The sequence below is a fragment of the Drosophila virilis genome, chromosome X (assembly GCF_030788295.1).
Source record: "Drosophila virilis strain 15010-1051.87 chromosome X, Dvir_AGI_RSII-ME, whole genome shotgun sequence".
NCBI classification, from domain to species: Eukaryota; Metazoa; Arthropoda; class Insecta; order Diptera; family Drosophilidae; genus Drosophila; species Drosophila virilis.
In genome coordinates this window covers 12,335,590-12,356,775 of record NC_091543.1, presented here as the reverse complement: position 1 = coordinate 12,356,775, position 21,186 = coordinate 12,335,590, and the positions used below count along the sequence as shown (strand labels likewise).

The 21,186-nt window shown below is 40.5% G+C and overlaps 2 protein-coding genes across 2 annotated transcripts; both read left to right on the top strand.

Moving 5' to 3' along the window:
- The first annotated feature begins 1,053 nt into the window (after nt 1-1,053).
- LOC6633875 (uncharacterized) lies at nt 1,054-14,173 on the top strand. Its single transcript, XM_002057350.4, has 5 exons — nt 1,054-1,707; nt 12,413-12,542; nt 12,614-12,954; nt 13,027-13,192; nt 13,280-14,173. Exons 1-5 carry the CDS (start codon nt 1,582-1,584, stop codon nt 13,387-13,389), a joined length of 873 nt encoding a protein of 290 aa, XP_002057386.1. The 5' UTR covers nt 1,054-1,581; the 3' UTR covers nt 13,390-14,173.
- A 247-nt stretch (nt 14,174-14,420) lies between these two features.
- Nucleotides 14,421-18,706, top strand: Scamp (secretory carrier membrane protein). Its single transcript, XM_032440294.2, has 5 exons — nt 14,421-14,666; nt 14,902-15,120; nt 15,394-15,595; nt 17,187-17,316; nt 17,407-18,706. Exons 1-5 carry the CDS (start codon nt 14,604-14,606, stop codon nt 17,813-17,815), a joined length of 1,023 nt encoding a protein of 340 aa, XP_032296185.1. The 5' UTR covers nt 14,421-14,603; the 3' UTR covers nt 17,816-18,706.
- Nucleotides 18,707-21,186: the final 2,480 nt, after the last annotated feature.

Sequence of the window (21,186 nt, the reverse complement as noted above, 5' to 3'; positions counted from 1 at the left end):
GTCGTCGAGAGCGCGCCCAAAAATGCAATTGAGAAAAAAACCCACGCAATAACAAAAACCCAAAATAGAAGACAACTATAAAACTGATGAAAACAACAACGAAACGGCATGCCAATGCCAAACCAACACACACACACACACACAAGCAAACGCATACCACTTGCTGTGCTGTGTGTTGTTGCTTACCTGCGCCGACTGGCAGCGACGTTAACGTTAACAGCGCAGTCGCAGCATCATTCGCTGCACACAGCTGCAACGCCATTGCATTATTCGGCAGTACACTGAAAGAATTACGTATGTATGTATATAGCTATGCCTTAATTGATGAAAAATATTGCTTAACAGCAGACTTAGAGCTTGATTACATTTGGAGATAATACATTTTTTATTTGAAAATTTTACTTATTTTTTTTTTAATTTTATAAAGAACATAGAATTTCTATTGCTTATAAATTCCAGGTTAGCATTAGTTATTATTAATAAAAAGGTTACCGGACTTAAGTGAAGATTTTCAGAAACAACCAAACAAATATTAGCTCAATCCATTTAAGTCTAAAAATAATGCCTAAATGGTAGAAAATGTAAGGAAAAGAAGTTTCGTTCCCAAATTTGTTGCAGTGTACATACTGCTTGCCCCAGCCCCTGTTCCTGTCAGTCAACGTCTTCAAAATACCATAGCAGCAAATACAAGAAAAAATATCAACAGGCTGCTACAACAACAACGCAAAACACACACACACACATGCACGAGTCCAAAAACGACAGAGACAAAAACAACAACAACAACGACGACGACGTCGACGACGATCGTTGAAGTTTTTGTTTTTGTGATTTTCTTCTTGCTTGCCAGCCGCAGCCGACGTTGTCGCGTATGTTGTTGTTGTTGTTGCTGTTGTTGTTGGTGGTGGTCTTATCCAGCAGGTAGACGAGCCGGGTCGGTTGCATTTTCAGCGTTGCTGCTGCTGCTGCTGCCGCTGCCTCAGTCTCGGCTGGCGTCGCTGTCGTCGCCTGTTTCGTTTTGAGCTAAGCTGCTGAAACTGGGCTCAGAGTTTTGGCGTTCAGTCCGCTGGCGAACGTTGTCTTGAGCGCAGTTTGTCGTTGTCGTTAGTCGCATTAGCAACGTCTCAACGTGCGCGTGTGTGCTAGTGTGCGATTGTGTGTGTGTGTGCGTGTTGTGCGTGTATCGGTTACTGTGCCTGTGTTACTTGCTGGCCCGTTTGTTCCCGTTTGCCGCAGTCGCTTGCTAAATTATTATACACGTTGATTTTTTTTTTTTCGAGTTATTTTTTTCTGTGTCGCCGCAGCAGCACAAACTGGTTGCTGGCATAAGAAGCAGAAGCTAGCTGTGAACAGAAGAGGCAGCAGTAGAAGTAACAACAGCAACAATAATAAAAATAATAATAATAATAGCAACAAAAAAACAACCGTATTTTTTGTTTGTGGTTCCACAAAAAAAAAAGTAACCGTCTAGCGGCAGCAAAAGGAGCTCAGTAACAGTAACAGTAACAGCGGCAACTAACAGTAGCTGGCGCGTTAACAGTAGCTGTTGTCAGTATATACACACACAGCTAATTGAATAAAATGCCCTGCTCGGCCGTAACGCTATCGATAGCGACTATCTGTGCGATTATCGCCACAGCGCTGCTCGCGATCGCCTTCTCCACAGACAATTGGCTGCACTATGACGTCAGACGTAATCAGATACAGGTTAGTGTAAAAAGCGTTAACAAAATGACGGCAGACGCAGCTCTCATATCGTCTCTCATATCTCCATCTACGATCTTCGCATGCATTCAAAGTATATTACGTTCATGTGTGTGTGTGTGTGTGTGTGTATCTCACACCCCCGCCGAGTCGACAAACAATCGGCTCAAATCTAGCCAAGGTCTTGTCAAAGAATAAAAAAAAAAAAAAAACAAATGCACAGGTCACAATTAAAGCAGAAGCCGTTGCCCAAACAGAAACCGAAGAAGTTTTCATAGCCGAAGTCAAAATGGAGGGCAGCAAATAAGTCACAATGGGCAGGCACTTGAAGAACAGAACACATGGACAGTGTCCAGATGCTAGTAAAATGTCTGATAAAAAGAGAAGAAAGAAAACTCAAGAACCAGCTAGAAAACCAAAAACAGACTATTGAAAAATAGAATAGATACTGAATTTCGTCACATATAGAAAATAATAATTCAATGACAATAATCATAATGAAGAATTAACGCACAAGCTCACCCACAGCTATTCTTATAATTGATTGAATGGAGATGATTTCATTTTGTCGATTAGCAATTAACAAAACTATATACATTTTAGTATTTATAACTATGAAAAAATAATCACGCAATTTGCAATAAAAGCTGTTCATAGCTTTTTCTTATTGCAAACTGTAAACAAGAAAATATAAGTAACACAGCGTTAAGAAAATGCTGGTATTAAGAAAACATATTTTTCCATAGAACAACTATAAAAACACATAATTGTGTTCCACTGTGCCTGTGCCTGCTGCTCGCTGCCGGCAACCGACGTCGACGTCGACGTCGACAGCAGCAGCGTTAACAGTAACAGACTCTTGTGTTGTTGCTTAGCGTACAGCAGAAGAAATAAGGGCATGGCGCAGCGTGTGAGGCATATGAAAAGAAGAAAGGTCGAAAGCGAACAGCAACAGGCAGGCGCAGCGACAACGGCAGCGCATGATCAAAGGGGCGACCAAGCGGCTGGGCGGTTGTTTGGCCGTTAACGCTAAAACTTTCTACGCGAGCGCTTAGCCAAGCCAAGCGACGCGACTGCGACGCTAGCTGTTGGCTAAGGGGAAAGGGAGGGTGGGGGAGCAATGAAGAAGACGATAAAGGAGACGAAGAAGCAGCAGCAGTAATTTCTCATTTTGCATGTAATACACACGAAAAAAACAACAAGTGGGGCTTATAGGTGCAGCTTAGGCAGAGCGTACAGAGACAGAGAGAGAGAGAGAGAAGGAGCGCCAAAACTGTACATGCAATTGAATGTGTGTTGGTTAGTTTGTGTGTGTGCGCGCATACCTCGCATACCAAAGCAAGCTAATAGCAGCGTGTGCTGAACATATTTGCACGTTTTTAACATTGGCGCTTGAAGATTGGCGTTGTTACTTGCGCTCGCTTAAAGGTTAATCCTAACAGCGTTGCCAATTCGCCGCACAGCTAAAGTCGAAAGTCAAATGCAGCAGCAGTGTTAGAAAGAGACATATGTACATAGAGAGAGAGAGAGTGACAACACACACACACACATAGCCTCGCCAATGTGCATATGTATGTATATTGCTTCCTTTATAAAGACATTAGAACAGGGTAATTAGGTTTTGTTTTCTGCTGTTTTGCTTGCCTTAACATCACAATTGGCAACGCCGCGCTGTTGCATTTGAATTTGGCCATGGCGAATCAATGTGAATGCCCCGAAATGCGCTTGAGATGACCGATACCACACGACAGCACCTTAAACGGCATTATGAAATGGGCCACAGCTGGCAGCTGGCAGCTGGCGTGTCTAATGGCTTCTAATTAGCTGGCCACAGGCACAAGTGCTACAATTTTGCTAGCATCTAGCGATAACCAGTGTTGCCAACTGCCGTTTTAAGCAAGTCAATGTTAAAATAGCTAAACACTGTTGTGTTGCTAAGAAATAGGCTAAATTGGTTTCAAATTTTAACTATTTCCGGCTGAGCAGCTCTGAAGGTAGCCAAGGTTTAGCTAGAAAATTGCTTTTTTGTCTTGTTCTCTTCTTAAAGTAATCCGATTTGCTTACACTTTACAACACTTACAATTTTTCAATTCTTTACACATTATATTTATTGCTATGCTTGCTTTCTACCCTTTTTCTTAGAACTTACGCTGGGCGGATTACTGTTATCAGCATTATGTGTACTTGTCTTTGTTGTTCGCTTGCTCTCTCTCTCTCTCTCTCTCTCTCCCCTCCTTCCACTCTCTTGCTCTCTGGCTCAATTCTTTGTTCTGCGGCCAAACAAAGCTTAAGCGCTTCATAGAGAACAAGCACCGCAACAACAACAACAGCAACAAGAGCAAGAGTAAGAACAAGAGCTACAGCAACAACTGTTGCTGCTTATTCTTCTTCTTCTACTTGCAACTACTTCCAACTATTTTAACGCTTCTCAGCTTCTTCTGGTTTCCAGTACCTGTCTGCGTGCCAAAGCAAAAATTGTTTTTGTTTCTTTTTTTTTGTTGCCTTAGCCAAAGCCAAAGCCATTTGGCCAAAGGGGGCGGCAACGCAGCGGAGCAGCGGGGCTTGCGGGCGGTGTGTTCGTGTGTGTGTGGGGAACCTGTTTTGAGTTTTCACTCGTTTCACGTTTTCAAGTCTCTCAAAATTGGTATGCGATACCCATGGCCCGCCTCACAGCCCCCCTCCTCCGACCGGCCGCCCGCCGGGTTGCCAGATCGCCGGCAGCCCTAAGTCGGCATTGTTGCTGCTGCTGTTGTTGTTGTTGTTGTTGTTGGTGCTTTTTATTGTCGCCAGATTCGAATGCACGATCCCGATCCCCACGATTTCAACCGATTGCCAATCCAATTGATGAAACTTTGCCAGCTTCGCTTGGCTTGGCCAAAAGAGAAAACCCTTCCTATCAGCCAATGCATTTGCCTTTGTTGTTGATGTTGCTGCTGTTGTTGTTGTTGTTGTTGTTGTTTTCTTCGCTTGTTTTTCATTTCTTTCGCTTCGTTTCGTTTTGCTGCATTTGCCTTGTTTTGGCCACAGTCTGGCGTTTCTTTACGGCCAGCCAACTGCAATAGACGTCAACGTTTCTTGTACAGCAAAAATGAAATGAAAAGCTGAAAACTTGCCCGTTGTTTTTACCATAAATTTTTCATTTATTTTCCACATGTTGTTTCTGAAGTTTTGGCTCTTCATTTTCATCATATCATTGCTTAATTATTTTCTTTTCTTTCCTTACTTTCGTCAATGTATGAATTTCATTTTATAGCTTGATTTTACGCTCAGTAAGCGCTTTGATTTGTCAACTTGCAAAGGCGAAACACATGTTAATTTCAGACTGCAATTATTAATTAGGCTCTTGCCAAATTACTCATACGCCATGTGTGACCAGCAGCAGCACATTCGATTTCCATTGTGTTGCCCTTATTTATATGTTTTCTACATATGTGTATATTATTTTGAGTATATATGCTTATACTGATAGGGTATATCAGACTTCTTGAAGACTCAGCATAATTTTGTTGTGAAGTTTCGCTTTTGCTGTCAACTAACTTTAGATTTAACATCAGGTTAAATGCATCAAGTTGTCAAAAGTGTCTAGAAGATCTTGACAATTGCTTTCAAGTGGCCTTTTTTGGCATAATTTTCGCTGTAATTTTCGTTGCTTGTAATTCTCAACAAGTTAAAGCATGAAAGGCCTTAAGTCGAAAGCAAAATCTGCTGTTTGAGCTTTTGGAATTATAGCTTCATTAATTTTTTTTGACATGTTCGACTTCAGTTATCGAAGCATTGACAATTGAATTGTGGCCTTAGCTGAGCTACAGCTTGGATTTTTGTTGTATTTAGTTTAGTTGAGTAATAGTTTTTTGCATAGTATCTGCAGCTCCATCACCAGCTTCTTCTTACAGCTCACATTTATGTTTCAAACAGATTGAAGCTATAGGAGCACGCATCTATTTGGTTCTTTATACAGGATATTTGCCAGTCGACATAGAAAGCTTTTTGCTTTTTGCCATCTTTTAGCCGAGCATTACGAGCTGTTTACATATTTCTAGCTCGTATATCATTTATTGAGGCGTCATCAGACTAATATAGCGCAACGGAGACTGTCTGCTGTCCGCTGTGTTCATCATTAGTTTGGCTAATTTGTATTTTATTTGCTGACATCATGTGAAATTCCAAATTGGTTTATCACCTGCCTCTCCCAACTACCGTAATGTAGTCTCGCCGTGGCGAGAACTCAAATCCATTTGCATAAAGTGAATTGCATTTTGGCGTCGGGTTACCGCGCAACAATGCCAACTGCCAACTGGCTTATTCAGCAGCTCGTGTGTGGCGATTACTTCTTGTTTACAGGTGTCCAAGCGGGCAGAGGCGGGCGTTGGGCCGGATAATGTGTGTACAAATACATCTTGAGTTCTTCACGAGTGTTGTAACTGATCACAAAAAAGTAAACAGCAAAAAACAGTTGTGAATGCGAGCTGATTATAGAAATGATTCAACAGTCAAGTGTGCAGTTTTGCAAAGTATATATTTTCGCATGCTCCTGTTAAAAGTTGACAACCGGATTGACACTCTTAAAGTGTGTCGTAACTGAACTCTACAGAACTTTACACCGATTGAATTGACCGTCAACTGTTACTACAGTTACTGCATTTTGACTGCCGCTGTCAAAGTTGACAACCAGTTGTCAGTATTCGACAATCTCAGGCATGTCAAAGAACTTTATAGCGAATGAATTGCGCATAAACTGTTTCTACAGCTGAGCACTGCATTTTCCATAAGCTCATTTTTAAATGTCGCTGTCAAAGTTGACAACCAGTTGTCAGTATTCGAGAATCTCAAAGAACTTGAAACCAAATGAGCATAAATAGGAACTAAAGTTAAGCATTGCATTGACCGAGAGCCAACTCTTGAAAGTCGCTGTTAAAGTTGACAATCGGTTGTCAGTCTTCGGCAATCTCCAGCATCTCCAAGTACTTTAGACCGAATGAGTTGAGCACCAACTATTTCTACTTACTTTTAAATGTCGCTGTCAAAGTTGACAATCAGTTGTCAGTTCAGCCAAACGCCAGTTTAGTTGAAGCTGTCAAAAGACTGTGAACATGTTTCATAGGCTTTGTGAGCTACCCGTGAAATGCTACTGTCAAATTAGACAAGTGCTTGTCAATGTGGTTGTTAAACCAAAACAGATGCCAAAGAGCTGCAAAATAACGTGCGTTCATGTGACTGCTAGTTTAACTGCTTGTCAACTGGCACACTGCAAATCCATGGCGTTGCCAGATGACAAAAAATCTTAAATAAAAGAAGTTTTCTCTGTTGCTCTTTGTCATGTTCCTTGCTAAAATTCGGCAAACCTTCAAAAATGTTAGGGAATGCAATAAATTTTCAATTTAATATTCAATTGCTGGCCAAGAAAACTCCCCTTTTTTTTGTTAGCAAATTCGCTTGTTGATTTAATTGAAAAAAAGAAAGAAGAAAAAAACAAATTATAACAAGATTCTTGAACAATTTTGGCGTTAATTTGCGCGCTTTCGCCACGCTGATTATCATAAGTTTGTGAGGTTCTTGGAGCACAGATTCCAAATCTTTCTCACACGAATTTGCAGCCCAGTTAAATTGCAATTATTTTGGCCAGTTGAGCGTGCGATTTGAAACGCTTTCGCTTCCTACAAACTCGATAAGCATATATGTATGAATTTATGTATTTGTTTCTCTGTGCTTCTTCGTGTGCGGGTAAACAAATAATTGAAATTGAATCGTTCAAGTTGAAGTTGAATCGTTTTTTGCTCAACTCAAATTTGCTTTTGGTGGTTTAATTTTTTTTTGTGGAACTAGACTTCCGCGTACTTTGCGCCGCATTTGAACTTGTCTTGATTATAGTTATTATTGCTTCGATTTGTCTTAAAGTACAACAACGTCTGAAGATCTGTTGTCTGTTGTCAATGTCGTGCTCCCACGACCTTTTTGGGCAGCACAAAGCAAAAACTAGAAATACGTTTGGCTATAAAACAACGTCAGGTCCGCAACCAGAATTGAGCAAACCGGCTAAAGTATTTCCAACACTAACAACAACAAATTGTCACCACAACATTTTTTGTACATTCCAAAGTTGTTGTTTTATTTTTTTTTTTTTTATTATTTTTTTAATCACCTAGAACGGCTGGATAGCGCTTTTTATACCCTGTAACTATAAAAAGGGTGCTAGAAACGCTTTACGAAAGCGCATGCAATGCCCTGTAATATCTTTAAAAGCTGTGTTATCGATAAATATCGATAGCGATCGATCAAAACGATTGAGCATAGCTCAGAGCTTATAGAAACTAGGAACTAGAACTCTTACGGCATTCTATACTATATTATTATATATAGACAAGAAATAGTTTTCTCCTGGCATAACTTACGCATACCCCTTGAAAGCCTGGCGCTTGGGTATATGCACAAGCAAGATCTGTGCAGGATAACCAGCTAGTCGAGCTAGTCGCACGCTCAGATCTGCGTTCGCGTTTTTCTAATTAACCGCACCCAAATTAAACGTCGCCTGCACTTTGACAGCTTTTTTTTTGTTGTCGAGCTTAAAGCTAAAGTCTGGTGCCTTTTCTGTAGTTGACTGACATATGTATCTTTCGAAGAGCTCGCACGCGGCCTTGGAGCTATGTACAATGTTCAGCTCTTTGGCATCCTGGACACGTAGCACCGTGTGCTGTTTGCAGTCTATCTTGGATTTAGTTGACGATTGGCTAATCAACAACATCCGCTGGCCGCGTACAGCGAAACCCGTTTGGCTGTATCATAAAAATACTTGCGCCTTATTAATATCTGTTGAACAACGCGCAGCTGCCCAGCGCAAAGCCAACCGGGCGCCATCTGTGTGTCTCTATGCTCTAGTAACTGAAAACTGGATATTATAGAAAACCCAAGCCAAGGGTCTGATATATCGTTGTTGTTGTTGTTTTTGTTGCTGTTGCTCTCCATGTACAGTACTCGATCGGCATAGCCAAACTATGTGCACTGCATGTCTGGAACAGGCTTTGGCTATTGCTTCCTGATCGCACAAACTGTAAGCTGATCCACAGTCGGCATAGACTGCGTAGCTGTGATCAATCAGCATGTGCCAAGTTCAGTTTAAGCTCAAATATATCAATTTGTCTAGATATCAAATGGATCGATCGATCGTTTAAGTAAGCTTTTGTTTTCGTTTTGGTTGCGATCGCAGATTCTGCTGCTGCTGAGATCAGTTCGCATTGCTGCAGTCCTCGCATTGATCCCCTCCCCGAAGTTCACTTTTGTTAGAACATATTTACTCTGCACGATTTCACGCGATCTTTGTTGAAGGCTCTCTGGAGATCTGTTGTTTTGTGGCCAGGTCATGCAGATAAACCAGGAGTTCTATGCTGAGAGATCACTTTGATTGAAAGCAACATAATTGATTGATTGAGCTCTGAAAGTGCGTCTACGAAGATCAGCTATTAAACTCTCAGTATATGCAAAGCAAGCCAAATTGATCTGTAGCTTTAACTGAGACCATCTTTCATTCCAAAATTAGCGATCTTCGCTTGAATTTTGTGCGGTAATCGGCAGGATTTAAACAAAAAGTTTCTTTAAGATTATCTCCACAAAGATGAACAGATCCGTTTATCAGAAGTTCTGTTAGTTCCAGTCGAACGATCAGCTAATAGACGACTCGACTGTGTATTAGCTGAAAAGATTTCATAGCTTGTCTGGTTTTCTATTGACCACAGATCGGTTGGATGCAGCTCGATAAGTTTTATAGTAATAGAGATCAGATAGATTCTCTTGTAGTAAATCTAAGGCTCGATCCCTTAGATCGAGTTGTAGATCTTGAACTGTTTTCTACTGTTAAAACCACCTACTATATTAGAGATCAGTTGGATCAAAAGACTCTACGATCACCTTGACTCCATTTGATCGTTCAAAGATCGTTCAGAGCGAGTTGTAGATCTTAATATGTTTTCGACTGTTGTGAGCTCTTACCTTCATAGAGATCAATTGGATTAATAGACTCTTAGCTCGCCAGAACTGAAAAGAGCTGCTTTTATAACTGAAGATCGATCGCTCAATGATCCCTTAGAGCAACTTAATGGAATAGAGTTTGGTTGGTTGCAGATCACTTTGACTCCTTTTTTTAACTGGAGATCGATCAAGTTTTAGCTTTCTAAATGATTTCTATTGTTATGAGAGATCGGTTGTAATACAGATCAGTTGGATTAATATACTCTTATCCCGAAGATCGTGCTAGCTACTGTGGCACACTGCACAGCTTATCTCTCGATTAAGCTGCCTGATCATTTGCACAAAGATCAGCTCGATCAACTGCGATCTGCGAGTAATTCGAGACATTCGGACATGTCATGTCTCACATGCTAAACTCTCATGCAACCGAGACGTACCGTATATAGATGCAGCGTTCCTGGATCACAACACAAATGTGTCTATATCCGAAAATTTGGAATGGCATCACGTTCCGCACGTTTGCCACATGAAATTCTACATATTTGGTTAAAATGTTAATCAGCTAAACAATAAGCATTATGTTAGCCAAGAAGCAGCTCACCCCTCTAAAAAAAAAAAATAAGAAAAAAAATAAAAAAAAGAGAAAAGCGTTTTGTTCGCTGCCCGAAAAAGAAAGAAAGAAAAAACCACCAAACGTGTTTTACCTGATGTCCGGTACTTAAATAACAACGCGACGGCCCAAAAGAAAACTTAACAAATTTTTATTGACAAGACAGAGAAACAGAAATAGAGAAGGAGAGTGGGGTGCGAGGCGGGGCGGGGCGGGGCGGTATCTGTTCATACTGAAGAACTGGACTTATGTAAATTTGGATGCTTGTGAAAAAAGCTTTTCGCTTACGCAACGCCACAAACTCAATGGAAACTGGGAAGGTGCCGCCCGCCCAGTTTTGTCTTACGAAATGTTTTCGCTTCGTTTCGGCCCTCGGATTTATTTTGTAACTTTCTTATGAAAGTCGCGAGCGGAGCAATTAAGGGCTTTCCCCTTGACCAGCCATCCCCCGCCCAACCAGCTGTGCAGTTCGAGTCGTTTAATTTATAGCATAGCTCGGTTGAAAAAAAAGGGGGGGGGGGATTGAGTTGCTCTCGGGAGTGCATTGGCAAATCATTCAGCTATAAAACGCCTCGAGAAATCAGTCATGTGCCAAGCTCCTGGAAATGAGAGCATCAATTGGCCAAGCTAATTGTTCAGTTACGCCCAACTGGGCAAGTCGAATAGAGCGAAGAAAGCGACGAGCGAAGGTCGAACGTGGGTCAACGAGAAAGTGGCCAAATCTACAAGCCCCTATGGGGCTTCCAACTCGTTTTCGGGGCGGGGCAGACTTGGTGACAGCTGCAAAGTTCTTGGATTTTGTGTTCAACGAAACAATGTTCGATATTTGATATCGCTTGTAATATTTAGTTACAATTATTTGTTATCGATAGTCGATAACTTGAGCCGTCTGTCAGCAATCGATAAAAATCGATATCGAAATATGGGAATAAAGAAAGCTAGTCGCATAAAAGGTTCCCGTTTCTGTTTAAGCTCAAGATTGTGTTTTGCTTTAGATTTCATGTCGATTTAGTTAGTTTTCATAAATCAGAACTCACATTCTCAAGACCCAACTGAGTACTTGGCCTCGAATCATGATTAGCACAAGTTGACAATGGGAGACCTTCAGTTGTAAGAGCCGAGTCTTGGCTCGATTCGCAATGAATCGCATGTACTAATGACGTATGGGAACTGCGGAACGTGTTTAACGGCAACACTTGATCTGATAAATATACACACACACACAGAGAGAGAGAGGGAGAGGGAGAGAGAGAGGGAGACTCCCACGATAATAGCATGACGCCCATTGTCAGATCTATATACAGATATTTATATACATTTGCGTGTCATTACGAAATAAAACGGAAGATGACCGGATGATGATCGAGACATAACACATCAGCCATAACAATGACAAGAAACAGACGGAATGCGCAGCATACCGAAGTTTTGATACCCTTTCCAGCGATATGACTGAAGGGTCTAACAGAATACTTTGGATACCAGAGAAAATCGTTTAGCAAAAAACTTGTTTTTTTCTCTAGAAATAGAAGAATTGAAATCTATTATAGAAATATTATTGCATATAGGATTCTGATCTAATAATCTTCGAGGCTGCGTTACACATTGAATGACTTTATCATAATACCCTCTATAAGGGTAATTGTATTTTTTGCGTTTGGCTTAGTTGATATCGGAAGCTAGAAATCTTGAATTATGCTTCGATATCTCCATAACTCATATACATAATATCGATAAATATCGATTTTGAGGCATGGTTCGAGAATTGCAAGAGCTGGAAAAAGAGTATATAAGAGTATATAGTAGAGTATGTAATATAATTAATACGAATCATTTCTTAAAGTAAGAGCCTTGCGTTGCGATATTTATTGAATTTCAAACAGATCGGACAATAGGCACCGAGTATACACATGTGTATAAAAGAGGGGGGGTTAGAATATTGGGCGCAGGGTATCTGCTAGTCGAGCAGTTTAGTTTTTATATATTTGAACACGAAACTCGGAACTGGTTCTGCGAGGTGTCTCTCCTGAAGACCAGCTCAGGTGTTGGAAGTTTACACACACACACACACACACACACAGCTAATCCCTTGAGAAGGTTAATTCAATAATATAATTTGATTTTAATTGATTTTCGCAGGCTTTTGCCGCCAAGCACTCGGATGCGGAGTCGCTGCTGCACAATTTGAATGTCAAGTATTATTATTATACGAGAACCCGCGGCCTGTTCAGAATATGCTATCCCAAGGAGCGTCCGCCGGTAACAGCAGGTAACTAAACCAAAATAAGTCCAGAAAAATGCCTTGAGCTAAACTACTTGAATTGCGTGTTCTTTGTGCAGTGCCCACGTACTTGTCGCCAATTGAGACGCACTGCTCGAACATTGATTATTTTCCGCAAGTGGAGGACGACAAGATATCCAATGAGGATGCGCAATCACGTCTGCATTTGGCACGCTCCTGCATTGCGCTGTTCATAATTAGTTTCGTGACCATATTTTGTGCATTCTGGACCGGGCTATCCGGCTGCTGGAAGCGCTCCTCGGGCGCCATAACGGCCACATCGATACTATTGCTGGTCACCTGTCTGCTGGCCGCCGGCGCCATGGGTCTCTGGCATACGGTTGAGTTCTTTGAGAAGGAGAAAGTCGTTGGCGAGGATTACTTCCAGCAGTGGAATACGGTATGTGGATTGTTTGTTCGCATCGTACTCGCAGCCCCAGTCACTAATGCCAGTTGTTTACGCTTGTTGCAGGTGCTGCGCGATAACACAAAGATTGTCTACGATTGGTCATACATTGTGGCCTGGACTGGCATTGGCACCTGTCTGCTGGCTGCCATTCTGCTCTCCGGCGCCGCCGTCTGTCTGCGCAACGAGCGCGAGAAGGAGGAGCAGCTCAATCTGCAGTATCTGATGCCCGGTATGTGAATTCCAGCAGCTCTAATTGAAACCCATCATGATTTATTTTATACCCAAACCATCTCCTCGGTTTTTTTGTTTTTTGCAGTGTACTCGCAGAAGCAGCCGCCGTATCCGCCCTACGCCAACTACGCCCAGCCGCAGATCTATCCGGGTCCCTACTACCATGGCTCGCAGTATGGTCCATATAATTATTAAACGAACTGCATAACGAATCAGCGAATGAAAGCGGAATGAAAAACAAGAAACAGCAGCAACAACAACAACAGCAACAACTACAGCAAAACAATCAAATGAAACCGCTTGAAAACGCTTTTGAAATCACAAATCGAAATGTGGGATTAGGTTGAATTTCGCCCAGTTTCAAATCTGTCAGCCTTAACTGTAAATGGCAAAGAGTTTGCGAAGAAAGGCTCGATTCTTTTTTTTTCGCTATCTAAAGCTAAACATATTTACACAGATGCATACATACGCATGTAATACAATTCAATATAACATATATATATATATACAAATTTTTTTTTTACATAAATTTAGTTTGTAGGTTCTATCTATTTGTATAGAAATCGTGGGTCTTCAGTCAATATGCGTCGAAAGTATTTGGTGCGCAATTTTCGCAAAAACACAAAAAGACAAAAAAAAGAAAAATAAATAAAATAAATAGAGAAAAATAATGCAAAATGAAAAGTACTTACAGCAGGCGAATATAAAGAGAGAACAATAAAGATTTAATTTATTGTAGCATGTAACGTACATGTAGCTTATAATTATATATATATATACATACATAATAATAATTACAATGATAATGATAATAATAATGTGTATCTAAGCATAAATTTTTTGTATATGTTTGTGAATGTAATGAGTATAACTTTACAAATGCGCAGCAAGCGTCATTTTGTCTTCCAAGTACATCAAATGCGTGTGCATGTGTTAAGCTGTACTTTTAATTAATAAAAGTTTCTTACGTTATAAAATATTTAAATTTGATTTCTTACCATGTATATCGATAATAATCAGCGATAACAAATATCACTCTTGTCTGGCAGCTCGATTAAGTCATTAAAATTGTGACGTCACAATGCGTAGAAAGCTAAACATTGCGGATCGGACAATTTACTATAGTCTGGCAGCGCAATTAATTGATCGATATTCGATAGTTTGTCGTTTTTGGTATTTTAAATACTGCATACGTATTCAACCACTTGCCGCATGCGGTCACACACACAATACCCATAGCTGCTCACACACGAAATCGCGCAACTGGTCACATCGAATTCCATAAAATCGTCACTCAAAAGCAAAAAAAGAAAAAAGTCAAAGGAAAAGAAAACCAAAAGCCAGCAGCGAAAAATTCGCAAAAATCGTGTGCGTTTCATTTAGCACAGCACAACAAATACAATAACAAAATGTCCGGCAACGGTTTCGATGAAAATCCATTTGGTGAGCCCAATCTGGATAATCCATTTGCGGTAAGCCCGACAACAAAAATTCTGCTGATGAAAACCACACACACACACACACACACGCAGATATTTGTAAACGTATATGTGTATGTGTGTGATTGTAGGTGCAACGACGGCAACTCATATCCAAATATATGTGTCTGTGTGTGTGTGTGTGCCGCCTACGCTTTGCTCACATTTTTCTTTTATGCATTTATTTATTTTATTATATTATATATATTTTTTTTTGTTGGTGATTTAGGATCCCGCCATACAGCAGGCGACGCGCATGTCCACCAATGTCTCACTGGAGGATTACAATCCGTTCGAGGAGCAAGCGAAGCCGCAACTGCAAATCAACTCAACCAATACGGCGGCCGTCGTGCAGCCTCTCTCACAGAACATTCCGCCCCGCCAGCCCAATTTAGCGGGCGGCGCTGCTCCCAGCACCAGCATACAGATCACCTCCGAGGAGCTGCAGGTTAATTCAAATGCTTTACCTTAGACCAGGTCTGGCGGCAGCAAGATGTGTGCTGCTGCTCGAATTACCAAGCGCAACTCGCATTGCAACAATTGCTCTTGTTGTTGTTGTTGTTGTTGTTGTGACTGCATTGCTGCGGCTGCAGCTGCTTGGGTGTGCGTGTGTGTCTTGTCTATTGCATGACATCCACACACACACACACACACACACACACGCACACGCACACTTGCAACGCGCTGTCACAGTTAGCTGATTGTCTTCTCATATTTACAGCGCCGACAGGAGGAGCTGGACCGCAAGGCCGCCGAACTGGATCGCCGCGAACAGCAGCTGCAGGGCAATGTGCCGCAGCTGAATAATTGGCCACCGCTGCCGGATAATTTTTGCGTCAAGCCGTGCTTCTATCAGGACTTTGAGGTCGAGATACCGCCCGAGTTTCAAAAGCTGGTCAAGCATTTGTACTACATCTGGATGTGTAAGCATTTCTGTTAGCCATTGTGCCAGCTATTTATTATCGCCTTATTGCTATGCTCCATAATTGAGACGCCCCAGCCTGATAAGGCCGAATCGCATTAGTCATACGCTCTGCTAATCAAAATGTCGAACGTTTCTGCATTTCACAAACACGTAGCTCCGCAACTAGCTGCCCTCCCTCCCCCCTCCCCACCTCTCCCTCTACCCATTGATTGCTAGCACAATTTGCATAATTTCAGTTCGATTTGATTGTAACATGACTTATCATACCCTGTATCCATTTCAAATGGCTTGAAACAGGTTTTTCAGACAGCACAAAGCCTCTGTCGTTCTGTATATGTATTCTTGATCAGAGTCTAGCTATGTCTGTCTGAATGCAACTGTCTCGCCGCGTGTGCATTGGTTTATTGTATTCTAGTGTGTCGTACGACATCACAAATCATTCATTCATTCATTATTAATAGCTAATGCCAGCTTTTTGGTATGCCAATTATCGTTGGCAAACATTTTCTATGAACCTTGAACCCATTGGGTAAAAAGTGTATTATATATTTTTGTGTAAATGTATGTAACAGGCAGGTTTGAAGGGCAAGAGCCATTAAACTTAAAATGTAGCTTCTTGAATATTATATATATATTTAGTAACTCTCACTTCATAGCGAAATTTGTTCAACTGAAGCTTCATTTTTCTTTTAAAAACACAATGGTCCACACATCAATCAGTCGGCTTACCGGTCAGTCAATCAATTAGCTTGTCAGTATTTCTGTCAGATAAATCTGTCTGTCAAACCTTATGTCCGTCCGTCATTCAGACAGTCAGGCAAGCGTTTCTGTCTGTCAATCAGCATGTGCTGTGGTCAGTCAATCAGCCAGGTAGTCTTTCAATAAGTGACTCCCTCAATCAATCAATCAATCAGTCTGATATGTGATCCGTCTGTCAGTGAGTCTGTCCGCCTGTCAGATAGTCCTTCAATCAGTCAGTCAATCAGTCTTTGTGGCAGTCGGTTTGTATGTGTAATCTGTCTATCAGTGTGGCAGTCACGGAGCCCTTCAATCAGACAATCAGAGAGTCTTTCAATCAGGCAGTCAATCAGTCTAGTTGTTAGTCAGTTTGTATGTGGAATCTGTGTATCTGTGAGGCAGTCAGGGAGTCTTTCAATCAGTCAGTCAATCACTTGTGAGCCTGTCAGGGAGTCTTTCAATCAGGCAGTCAATCAGTCTAGTTGTTAGTCAGTTTGTATGTGGAATCTGTGTATCTGTGAGCCAGTCAGGGAGTCTTTCAATCAGTCAGTCAATCACTTGTGAGCCTGTCAGGGAGTCTTTCAATCAGGCAGTCAATCACTTGTGAGCCAGTCAGGGAGTCTTTCAATCTGGCAGTCAATCAGTCCGAGTCAATCGGTTTGTATGTGTTCCCTGTTTATATGTGAGACAGTTAGGGAGTGCTTCAATCAGGCAGTCAGGGAGTCCTTTAATTAGGCAGTCAGGGAGTCCTTCAATCAGTCAGTGAGTCTGTCAATCATTTGCTTGAATCAGCTCCGTCAATTGCACACTTTGTATATCTATTTTACTTACATACTTATTATTACTTGCAGTTTACACTTTGACGCTGGTGGCCAATATTATCGGAGGTCTCATATTGCTATTTCATGCGGGCAAGGTGTCGAATCTATTTCTGGCCATTTTCTATACTGTGCTCTTTACGCCCGCTTCATATGTCTGCTGGTATATATATGCCTCGATCTCTCTCGCTCTCGCCTGCACAGAAACTCATATATGTTTATATGTCTCTCTCTCTTTCTGTTTGGTGTTTAGGTTTCGGCCCGCTTATAAGGCATTCCGGAACGATTCGAGCTTCAATTTTATGGTCTTCTTTTTCGTCTATTTCTTTCAAACGGTCTACACGGTCGTCCAGGCCGTTGGCCCAAAGCAATTGGGCTATTGCGGCTTCATAACGGCCATCGACCAGTTCGAGAGCTCCGCCTCGGGCATTATTGTTGGACTGTTGCTATTGATAATAGCATTCTGTTTTGCCATCACCGCGGGCGCCAATGTACTGATGATCATGAAGATACATACCATCTATCGCAGCACTGGTGCCAGCATGGACAAGGCCAAGGCGGAGTTTACCACAGAGTTTTTGCGCAATCAGCATGTACAGGAGGCGACCTCATCGGCAGTTAGTTCGGCGGTTAATTCACAGTTCAACAATAGCAGATATTAGGCGGCTATAACTCACGATCAATCGATCAATCAATCAATAAATCAATCAATTTACCAATCAACCAAACAACAACAAAATGCACAGCAAAGCAAATGAAACACAGCCAGGCCAGGCCAAGCAATTAAAGCAACTCTATCCGCAGCACTAAACTACATTTATAAACTATATATATATATATATACAATACCAATATAAATATGTATGTGCATATGTATATACATATATATATATATATATATATATATATTTAAATACATATATATATATATATATATATATATACGTATATATATATATGCATAGAGCAAGGCTTGTAGCAAAACTAATAACCAAGTGCTTTGTGCAATGAAGAATAACAAAATAATACAATTCCTAAAATGCGGACGTCCTTATTACAATTAGCTACTGTAATGATCTATAAAAAACAATATATATATATACATATATATATATATATGTATTTCTAACTGAACATGGATATGAAATCTTAAATGGAAAACGAAAAACGAAAAACTTCAATATGGCGTAGACGACATTCTGGCCTAAACAAGCACTTTAAGCACATGCAAAACAGATCATATATATCTATACTTATATATAACTAATGTATGTATATATATATACATATATATATATATGCAAAATAAGTACTTAGTTTAGAAGTACGCAAGAGATGCTTCAAGTTATTGTGTTTCGCAAAAGTGTCCTAAGAAATTATTAAGCTATGAATTTATTGAAACTAAATGCTAAATGCTAAATGCAATTCAATTGAGCGCGGGATATTGTTTAACTATTGCAAATATTGTTCGGGCGTCAGTTAGGCGATTCCTGCTCGAAAGCCAGCATAAAGTTGTAATGAAATAATAAACGCTATGTGAATGTATAATGAAATTGATAATGATGCTGATGCTGATAATGATAATGATAATGATGATGATGCTGATAATGCTAATGATAATGATGCAGATAAGAATTATGATAAATACTGCTGATAATCTGATGTTTTCTAGTTCTCTAAGTCGAAACCTTCACGATATATCGCACACTCTATACACACACACACACACACACACACGCACACATACATGCATGCATCTCCCACATCTAAATGTATTTAAACAAATGAGAAAAACAAACAAAAACAAAGCGTAAAGGCATTATAATTATGCAAACTTTTAACTTAAACTAGCTGAGCATTGTGCATAGTATCGCCCACTTATGAGTTATTATTATTATTATTATTAATATTATTCATAATATTATTATCATTGCTGTTGTTTTTCCTACCTCCTGCCCCCCCCCCCCCCCCCCCCCCTTCCAACGCCTGCGTAACCACATTTAATGTCGTGTCGTGTACTTTTTGTAATTGTAATTGTTAAACAAATATATATATATATAAATGCATATATACACCCTTATATTCCCATATGCATATATACATATACTATATATATTTATATATAATATATATAAATATTAATTAATGCATTTTGTTGGCCACTTTGTTCATTTGCGCTTACCCCAACTTTTTGTCTATTTCTAATGCAAGCGAAAAACATCTATAAAATTAATTCAAATAAACAACAATAAGTATTTATAGATCTAAATTTATTCCAATTTGATCGCAGGAAAACCTGAGTCTTGCTTTTCTTTGAGTCTTTGGCCTAGAAATATATCGCAAGTGTATTTAATTTATGGCTAATATAACAATCCCTATTTGAACTTGCAATAATTTGATGTAAAGAAAACATTTTGTTAAAAATATGGAAATACTAGCGCTTATTGCCCGGCCTTGCCCGGCCGTGCCCGTTAAGTACACGTCCGTGGAAAATTGAAAAGTAGCCGTAAAATCTTAATCTCCAGTTCTAATCGAAAATATGTTCAAAGTGCTTCGAATGAAGACTCAAATGTTGAGATCAGAGATTTTTCTTGTGGTAAGAATCTCTGAGGTCGTAAAAAAAAGTGCGTTAAATCTTCGATCCGCATTTCCCAAGCAATTAGGTTCTGATAAAGATCTTTGAAAATTAGTTAATTAAGTTAAGTTTAGTTTAAGTTAAGTTTGTTCATCAAATTTCAACAGTTGCGGATGCATATGAATTTGAGCGCGAAAAGTAACCCCCACCAAATCTTTGACTCCCATTTTCGTCAAGGAGGAATACATTTTTGGAAAAGTGTGGAACACCTCTCAAATCAATTTGAACCAAGAACTGTGAAAATGAGTTTAATTCCAATCGGATGGGAAACAAAAAAGTCTCATACAAACGTCTACCTCGATTTTTCCACGCTTACGGGTGGAATTTCACCGCAACCCCACCTTCATCAGATAAGGTAACTACAGTGAACATTTCAGCTTTCTAGCTCTTACAGCTTGGCCTGTGCATTGATCACCAATCAGTCAATCAATCAGTCAGTCAGTCAGTCAATCAATCAGTCAGTCAGTCACGACAAGCGGCTTAATATATAGAGATAGTATGTTCTCTTGTCCGGCTTTGTCAAGGTCAAGCGATTTGCTACTAGTCACATTTCCACCCGTTTTCCGCGCGCGTGAATTCCTTTTCGAAATGCGAGTTTCACCTAGAACTTTCAATATATGTTACTAAGCGCTGGCTTATGCTTAAGCAATAAAAATTAGAATTTCCACCAATTTTCCACACTTGCGCGTGGAATTCAATCAAATCACGTCTGCGCTAACTTTAGAGTACCGTGAACATTTTTGTTCGTTCGTTTATCATCAATCAGTCAATCAGTCAAGCGATCAATCAGTCATTCAGTCAAGCTGTAAGCACATGTATTATTTATTTATAGAAATGTGACAATTATTTATGTAACCATTTATTTTATAACAGCGGAAAAAAGTAACTCGAAATGTCATGGGGTAGCATGGAATTGGAACACACACACACACACACACACACCGGCGCATAACTGTCATGTACTGCGGGTAAGTGGGTTAAAGTGGGCGTGGCCGGGCGGTCTTTGGGCTTCGCCTTTTGGGTTTGGGGGCATACAGATTGGCATATTTAGAAGTTGAATGCTCGTTAAAGACGTTTTCTCACATGAAATGCAAATTTCATTTTGTATGCGAATGTGAAATTAAATCAACAGCAAATTATTACAAACACCCCCCACCCCCACCTCCACACATCCTGCTCATCCCCCATACCCCCATTGCCCCATTTCCCCATTTCCCCATTTCCCCATTCCCCCAGCCCCTTCATCCGGCTTACACTCTGCCAACTGCCAGAGACAGCTCGAAGCGAGGTTTTTTTTTTTTTTTTGAAAAATTGCCATAAAATGTTGAGCAGTTGTGTGTGTGTGTCTGTTGTGTGTGTTTTCTGCTGCGATAGGAAATCTCTAAATTCTGGCACTTG

Bases quoted from the DNA above. Each gene is read 5' to 3' on its own strand.
- Scamp (XM_032440294.2), top strand. From the start codon at position 14,604: ATGTCCGGCAACGGTTTCGATGAAAATCCATTTGGTGAGCCCAATCTG. The intron at 15,596-17,186 runs GTAAGCATTTCT...TATTACTTGCAG, and splicing joins TTTGTACTACATCTGGATGT to TTTACACTTTGACGCTGGTG. The intron at 17,317-17,406 runs GTATATATATGC...TTTGGTGTTTAG, and splicing joins CCCGCTTCATATGTCTGCTG to GTTTCGGCCCGCTTATAAGG.
- LOC6633875 (XM_002057350.4), top strand. From the start codon at position 1,582: ATGCCCTGCTCGGCCGTAACGCTATCGATAGCGACTATCTGTGCGATT. The intron at 1,708-12,412 runs GTTAGTGTAAAA...TGATTTTCGCAG, and splicing joins TCAGACGTAATCAGATACAG to GCTTTTGCCGCCAAGCACTC. The intron at 13,193-13,279 runs GTATGTGAATTC...TGTTTTTTGCAG, and splicing joins TCTGCAGTATCTGATGCCCG to TGTACTCGCAGAAGCAGCCG.